Source organism: Crotalus tigris, unplaced genomic scaffold (genome assembly GCF_016545835.1).
Source record: "Crotalus tigris isolate CLP2741 ecotype Arizona unplaced genomic scaffold, ASM1654583v1 scf7180000019740.931981, whole genome shotgun sequence".
In the NCBI taxonomy this organism is placed as follows: Eukaryota; Metazoa; Chordata; class Lepidosauria; order Squamata; family Viperidae; genus Crotalus; species Crotalus tigris.
Window position 1 is genome coordinate 673,195 of NW_024097690.1, and position 8,480 is coordinate 681,674.

At 34.7% G+C, this 8,480-nt stretch overlaps 1 protein-coding gene across 1 annotated transcript in view; it reads left to right on the forward strand.

The window, feature by feature from the left end:
* The window catches only part of APOB (apolipoprotein B), a 44,457-nt gene extending 38,086 nt beyond the window's left edge, over window positions 1–6,371 (forward strand). Inside the window, exons 26-28 of the mRNA XM_039364324.1 lie at window positions 113–227; window positions 1,911–2,094; window positions 3,592–6,371. Coding sequence (XP_039220258.1) covers window positions 113–227; window positions 1,911–2,094; window positions 3,592–5,223 — 1,931 coding nt within the window. The 3' untranslated portion in view covers window positions 5,224–6,371. The remainder of the gene's footprint in view (window positions 1–112; window positions 228–1,910; window positions 2,095–3,591) is intronic.
* The last annotated feature ends 2,109 nt before the right edge of the window (window positions 6,372–8,480 follow it).

Consider the following 8,480-nt stretch of genomic DNA (forward strand, 5'->3'; position numbering starts at 1 on the left):
ACAAAAAAAAAAAAATCTCAAGGACACTGTTCAAATGTCTATGAAATCAGTGTATGTATCATCCTAAATTTGTGAGTTCCAATTTCACCCATTTGAAATCTTTTCTTTCTAGGTGTAACCACCTACCAATATGAAGGTAACCGTTTCACACTAAATAGACAGTATGATTTAGCTCATCCTGAGCTAAGTGGAAAATATAAAGCCGTCTACATTACAGAAGGTGACAGGTAAATATATTCTCACCAATGAAGGCAAATATTATTGCAGGATAATATTGCAGGATCCAATCTGAGTCAATGAATGTGCCTGCTCTGCACATTTCTTGAGGAGAAATGATTGAAGCCTGGGAAACAGGCCCCTTGTCAGTCAATGGGAGTGCTGATTTATCACCAGCCTACCAGGTACTTAAGAGAACTGCCCGCATAAGGAAACAGGAATTAAAGACTTAATGGCCAGCCATCAACATCCTAATTAATAAGTAAAAACCACACACAACTAGATACCATATAAATATAATAAACACTTATAACCAGTACACACATTCTGGAGAGAAAGAAGTTCCTTGAGGATCGGCTCCAGCATGAGCCCAAAAGCTTGGAAGAATAAACTTCTGATCTGACTTAGATTATATCCTAAATATATTCTTTATGTTAGCAAATCTATAGATGAAACTATATGCTATAAATGGGGAATCCTAATCCATTGAGCCGTATTATATAAGGGAGACTTTACACCTTACTCCGTAAGCGTTATCTGGCTTCCCCATTGACCTTGCTTGTCAGAAGATCGCAAATGCTATCTTTTGCAAATGCTATCTTTTGCAGATGCAGGCAAAACCCATTTAAGTCATCATTGTTTACTGGCTTCTTAGCCCTGATGATGTTTGGAGTTTCCAAACGAAAGCTTGGCGGCTTTTAGTAAAGTATATTTTTATATTTACACTCTCCTGGTGTTCGTATTTTATTTGTACCATAGACATGCCCAGGAGTCGTATTTTTATGCAAATTTTCCAGCATATATATAAAACCAGTTCAAATACTGACTGAGAATATGCATTAGTAGTCCTTTGCTGAAAATCAGGTATAGATTTATATATTGCTGCTCATTACCCACATCCAGATTGATTAATAGTAATTATTACTGATAATCATATAAACTAACCTACAGGTTGTATTCTATAGTGACTTTACTTTTTATTTATTTTATTTATTTACTGGTACCCATTTTTATTATTTTTATAAATAATTCAAGGCAGCAAACATAACCAACTCAACTTTCTCTTCCTATTTTCCCCCAAAACAACAACCCTGTGAGGTGGATTGGGCTGAGAGAGAGAGACTGACCCAAAGTCACACAGATAGTTTTCATGCCTAAGGCAGGACTAGAACTCATGGTCTCCCACTTTCTAGTCTAGTGCCTTAACCACTAGATTAAACTAACTTTGAACTAACAAGCTGAATGTATCCTTTTGCAAGGTGGGCACCCAGCATTTGCCAAATTCTTACCAATTATGGAAAAAAAATGCCCTGAAACAGTAAGAACTGGCGACTGACAAAATATGCATATGTCATGTTATACATGAATGCATGGTTTCAGCTTGCATCTAACAATCCAGTAGCAATAAAACAGCAGAACTAATTAATATTAAAATCAATCAAATAACGCCTCCCTAAATATTTATAGATAGAATATTTAAATAGCACTTAAGTGGCACACACAAATAATGTGCTCTGCTGATGCTGAACATACTTCAGAGTTGGTGCTAGCTAAGACTTTGAGTAGGCCTTCCAAAGAAATTGAGCATCAATAAGTAATTTGTAATAGGCCTTTTTTAAAAAAAAAAAAGTGCTATATGTATTTGTATGAATGAGCAATTAATTTATCCTGTGATTACTTTGTGCCTTTTTTAGAATTGTTCGGGACAAAGCATCCCTGGACATCACTAGTCCAACTTTCACAGATGTCCAAATGCGCTACCAGGGAGATGATTCAAGAGTTTCTACAATGATATCATCTCCTTCGGCTGGTACTCTTCGTTTTCTTATCAGCCTGGATTCCAGTATTCTCAACAGCAAGATCTTCTACCAAACTCAGGTAGGCAAGATTAAAATTAAGACTATGCTCCATAGTTCAAATGACCTTCAATTTTATTCTGACCAAGTTGGACTGACTTCAGTGGGACCTAACTTCAATTAGTCATTCAAGTCCCTGCTGAAGGCTGGATTTTCCCTTAGCTACAGCTTTGATTTGTCCTCCCTTACACAAAGATTTTTTTTCAGAATCCTGTTGCAAAGTCAACACTTAGGCACTATAGTAGAATTTCCTTTAATTTATTCTTAAATGTTCCCTTAATCATTACAGCCCTATCAAAACCTCCACAATTAGAGGGCAGTGAAATGTTTTGTTGTTCCCCGTTTGTATTCAATTACTATCATTTAGTTGACATATAGAGATTGATTAATTCAAAAGGCATACTGAGTAAGAATAAGTCCGTAATATTGTGTGCATGTACAATAAATGTATATGTGTATAAAATACACATATAAACATATGCATCAACTAAGCATTCAAATACCTGAATACTGATCTAATCAAGGAATGCATAAATATTCTCAAAACTGACTATCAGTATTGATAGTGATATGAAGTGTAGCTATCTGCGCAACTTTTCCTCCAATTATTAGTTATGCAGCACATTACTCAACCCAGGTCTATTTCAATCAAATACAAATATGAACAAGCAAGATATGATGCTGCAGTTCAAGATCTATTTAAATAGAACTGAGTGAATGAACACTGTAGCCAAACCGCTTTTTTCCCCACTCAGTGCTTAAGGGCATTTGTAATACATCTATATCAGATGTGTGGTGTACTTACTTCAGTTTGTTATTATCATTTCTTTAAAAGATTGAAAAATAGAAACAGAACTAGCACCTGTAATTTCCAGTAGAGATGTTTAAGAATTCTTTTTTGTAAAAACCCAACGCTCATTAATATGAAATGGGATACAACAAATACCAACACGCGTTAAAGCAACATGGACTGATTAGGCCCGATCCATCCATTTAAAAGATTCTTGGCAGATAGGTGGCAAATTTAACAAATAAATAAATAAAAGGTCCTAGGGTACCTCTCCCTTTTGTTCTGTTGCAATTCTGCTAATTATCAGTACCATCATATCTGCCATTAGCTATTTGGATTTAAAATCAAATTGTAAATAACACTAAATGAAAAGTGTGGGCTGGGCCAAAGATTTAAGACACAAACTGAATCATTTGAGTATTTTTTAATGAAATGATACATTAAAATGTTTTAACAATGCTGTATGAATTAATAAATAAAATTAGGAATCACCCTATTATGGGTGGAAGATTGCTCTGAAAGGAAATACTTGTATAACAAGGTGTACGCTTTACTTATATTTTTATATACTGCACTTTTTCATTTCAAAGGCCTTCAAGAGACTATAAAACTGTTACTGTTTTACAACCCAAATATAATTGATTTCATTTAATGTAATAGGGAGTAAATGTGCTGTTCCATAACAAAGTAGCAAATAATCCTTCATAAAAAAATATTTTACATTTACAGTCTAACCCTCAGAATGAAGTGGAGATCTTAAAAAGTGAAATATCCTTCAAAAATCCAGAATTGATTCAAATCAAAACCAACTGGAAAGAGGATGCTGTCACAGAGTTACTTCAAGGTTTAAAAGAGAAAGTGCCTAAAATGGCTGATGCTTTGTACTACACTGCTAACAAGTACCACCGTGAACATACAGGCATGGAAATCAGCTCTGCTGCCTCAAAACTGAAGGATACTCTGAGAAGTAATATTGACCGAACATATGTGAACACAGTAAACAGTATCAGTGAACTAGAACAACAGCTTCATGAAGTAACTAATCAGGTCACAGGAAAATATGAACAGATGAAGACAGAATCCCAAAAACTATACCATAAAGCTGCAGATCAAGTTAGCCAAATAGAGTATGACCAAATCAGAACCCAATTTTTGGATGCCATAATGGATTCTATAGTTGAATACCATAAACAGATAAAACGTCTTATTGATTCTGCCATTGAATTTTTGAAGGTAACAAGATTCCAGGTACCAGGCCTTCCTGGGAAGCACACTGGTGAAGAACTATATGTGATAATTACTGAAAAAGTAGCAAAAGCTGTAGATCAGTCCATTACAAGAGTGCAGGAATATTTTGATTCTTTGATTGCCTTTGTCAATGAAGCAGAAATTAAAATCCCAGCTTCCTCTGAGATAATCAAAGGTAGTGACATACTTGCAGAAATCAAAACATTTTTAACCCATGTCCAAAAGAAAGTTAGTCAGATATTTGATGGTCTCCGAGACATTGACTTTGCACAACATCTAAGAGACCTAAAGGAAAGAATTCAGCAAGTCTTCCAAAAGATAGAAGAGCTTATCAAAAATTTGCAAGCTCAAAAATATGACCATCTGAAAGAACAAACAAAACAACTGTTTGTAAAGTTCTTGAATGCACTGAATAGCTTAGCAGGTGATGTAAAATATTTTTCTCCTCGCATTGAAAACATTATCCAGAATACTTTCTCTGAAATTTATAATAAGTTAGAAGAACTTCTACACGGCATAAGAGATTTGAGGAAGGAATATTTTGACCCAAATGTAGTTGGATGGTCTCTCAAATATTATGAAGTAGAAGAAAAATTTATAAATTGGCTGAAGACTTTTTTTAATACTATACTAGAGTGGCACACCAAATGGATAAATGAAGCTGCTGACCTGATCACAAACCTGACAGACCAAGCAAAAGAAGTTTTAGAGAACCAAGAAAAACTTGCTGAGTTTTCCAAAACTGCACATGAAAAGATCCAGTATTGGTCTAAAGTGGCAAAACAGAGCGCCGCTGAACAAAACGAACAGGTCAAGGCAAAGCTGCAGGAGACATACAACCACCTTTTCAACTCTTATGAAACGCTCATCGGTGAGACAAAAAGGTTGATTGACTTGACAATTGAGAAGTATACTACATTCTTCCAATATCTCCAAAAGCTACTTGATTGGCTTGAGAAAGTGACAGCCGATGCTCTGAGGCCCTACATAGCTGTTCGCCAAGGAGAGCTCAGAATAGATATACCAAAACCATTTAATTTGTCAGCAATTTATCAAGGCCCATTAAGCTATGAAGATTTTCAACAGCAACAAACTATTCTGGCAATTCAATGATCGAAACACCCCAAAAATAAATTGGTCAGCAGCAAAATTGAATGGATCTGTAAATTTATGTTAGGCAACTGACTGTGGAACAGATCAAGCAAAATGTACTGATGTACTCACAGGAAAAAAAAATGGTACAAATTGTTATCACATATTTAAAGGCAGCAATTTGAATTTCTGCACCATCGGTAAACTATTTTAAGCTGTTGTATATGAAAACTAAATAATCGGTGAGTCAGCTTATTCTTCTGCAAAGTCAATAAATGAATACATTTATTTCCTTTTATCGTCCTTTATTACAAGTTTACTTGTGGGAGCTAGATCATGATCCAGTTTGCTAATGAAAAGTTTTCCACTGGCTTCAGAGCCCGTCTGGCCCCTTGTTGTTCAATATATTTTGTAACTGATCTTAATAAATATTCGTAATTCTGCAGAATAAGATAGAGGTCACGCTAAATTAAAGAATGTAAGTTATAAATAATTTTCAATTGGGAATATAACAAGCATACATAAAGGAAGAAAAAAAAGGAGACTGGAGACAAATATGGGGATGGAATCTATGCATTCTAAGAAAATAAAAATGATTCAGATTATTTTGCATGCAAAACAGCCATTGCTTTATTTCTGCCCCCCAAACAGTTCTTCCTCCTATCAAGGTCCAGCACCAGACTTGTGAAAATATTTTTTTTCTTTATTAACCAAATTAATATTTTTTCTGAATATGTGCCATTGTTTTTTATATATTTCTATTCATCTTGTGCAATGTTTTCATTCTTATTCCACTCCAAGGTCAGCCTTGGCAGTTTTTGAAATGAATTCTTTGTTCTATACACATGTTATGGCAGTTCATACTGCTATTGGTTTTTATTGCATTAGTGCTGCATCTTCAGAAAAATGCAATATTTCATAAGCAAATTCATAACCTGTTGCTCAGTATTTAAAGATGCAGGACATCCTTACAGTAAGGCTTACAAACTTTTCCCCACAAGATTGAAATTTATCTTTTCTGATAGCAAAATATTTGGGCTTCATTATTTATTTTGTTTCATGTTTTGTTAGAAGGTTATGTACGTACTAGAGTTCAGACTAATAGGCTTCCTCCTCCTATCTCTTCTTTCTAACGTCAGAATAAAAACATTATGTAATTTTAGTAAAAATATGTGTATGTGTCTTTTAATTGAACTATTCATTCTGATAGTTTCTACATCTTTCTTCTTCAGTTAAGAGTTCTGGGTGGCTGGATTAACATCAAACAATAATCTGAGGTTGTATATACAAGTAGGAATATTGAAAATGCTCCATTCATCTCCATATAAGAATAATCAGAATTTAGTTTTACATTCGCTGATTCCTATTTTTCATGATGAATAAACCTGGGATTTAAGGAAATACTAGTTTGCTATACAATTCCAAGACTGAAAGTTTAGACACTTACCGTAAGTCTTCCTTTGAAACTATAAGTACTGGTTTGTACATGATTACCAGTGAGGAATCTGTTAAAATGAAAATTTTCTTCTGTCATACAGTATATGTAGGAAAGATGATGTTTCTTTTTTAATATCTAGTTTTATTAAATATTTTGCAAGAAACATAAAATCTAACACAAACTATTAAAAAGTAAAAGCAAAAGAAGAAGAAAGAAAGAAAGAAAAAGCACAAAAAGAAAGAATAAAAAGAAATAGGAAGAAGCTTCTGATTTCCTTTGTAGCACATATAAGTACAATTACAAAATTATCTCTTACTCTATGATTACAAAAAGAAAAGCTCACTTTTTTCTATTCATTTTTACTAATCATCAAAACCACAAATTATAAGTGCATTTTTTCCCATTCCATGTAAAAACTCTATACAAACTGCCCTTAATTTACAACCAAATTAGGATTGGAACTTCTGTCACTAAGCAATGCAGTCATTAAGTGAATTGCACCCAGTTTTGGATCTTTTTTGCCACAGTTGTTAAGCGAATCCCACAGACATTATCTGGATTCCCCCACTGACTTTGCTTGTCAGAAGCCAGGCTGGAAAGATAACAAATAGCAATCATGTGACCCTGGGATGCTGCAATCATCATAAATACATGCTAGTTGCCAAGGGCCTTAATTTTTATCAGATGACCATGGGAAAGGGGGGCTTTCAATGTTCATACAGTATGTGTGGGGACTAGTTGTAAGTCCCTCTTTTCATCACCTTTATAACTTCAAATAATCATTAAATGAATGGTCGTAAGTCAAGGACTACCTGTAAAGGGTTTTCAGACAGTCATAAATGTAGATTTTTTTTTCTCTGATCAAAGAAGTTAATTTAGCCATCTCCACAAGTTCCATCCTTTTCACAAAAATGAAATATGATGTTTCAACCCATGTTTTCAGAAGACACCTTCTTTCTTGTCTATCTAACCGTAAAATAATAGATAAGATATACAGTATTATGGAGGTGGGATTAAACATTTTTCATATTCCACTTTGAAGTGGAAGCCAGTGTTTGGTTATAAAGGCTACTTAGAAAGCTATTTTTAAATAAAGATGCTGTTTACCCCAGTGAGGGCTTTATCTCCATCCCTTCCACTGTGCATCATGTTCTCAATAACTTCCAATAAATATAACATCTCACCTTTGAAATAAATTTACACTGAGAAACAGTGGTGAATGTGGTGCTGGATTAAGACTTGGGAGACCCAAGTTTGAGCATCTATTTGGCCATAATGATTTCTGAATTAGCTCAGGCCAGTCAGCTGAATCTACAAAGATATTCTGAAGTTAAAGTGGTGAACGAGAATCACACAACATTTTCAGCTTTTGAAGAAAAACAATACATAAATAATTGTCAACACTATAAAGGGCAATGTAAACTGGTCGTTCTCTCTAGCACCATTTTTGCTGATCTCAAAGGGATCACAAAGGCCCAATTGGGGGAAACTTGATTATATCACCATTCTTGTTGATGCACAGCTGATTCCAAGGTGGTAATAGTAGGCTAAGCAATGCTGGAAAGTTCTTCTTTCTAGCTTCTCAAGAGGTTCTGGGTGCTAATGCTGGACTAGTTGCAGACCAAGTAACTTCACTAACCTTGGTTTAAAGCAGTCTATCCGTAACGTTTTCATTGGATCATTGTTTAAATATGATTTCATTTATAGATAAAAGGTAAAGGTTTCCCCTGTTCATTCATGCCCGACTTTAGAAAGCAGTGCTCATCTCTGTTTCTTAGCTAAGGGAACCAGCATTGTCCAAAGATACTTCTGTGGCTATTTGGCCAGCATGACTATATGC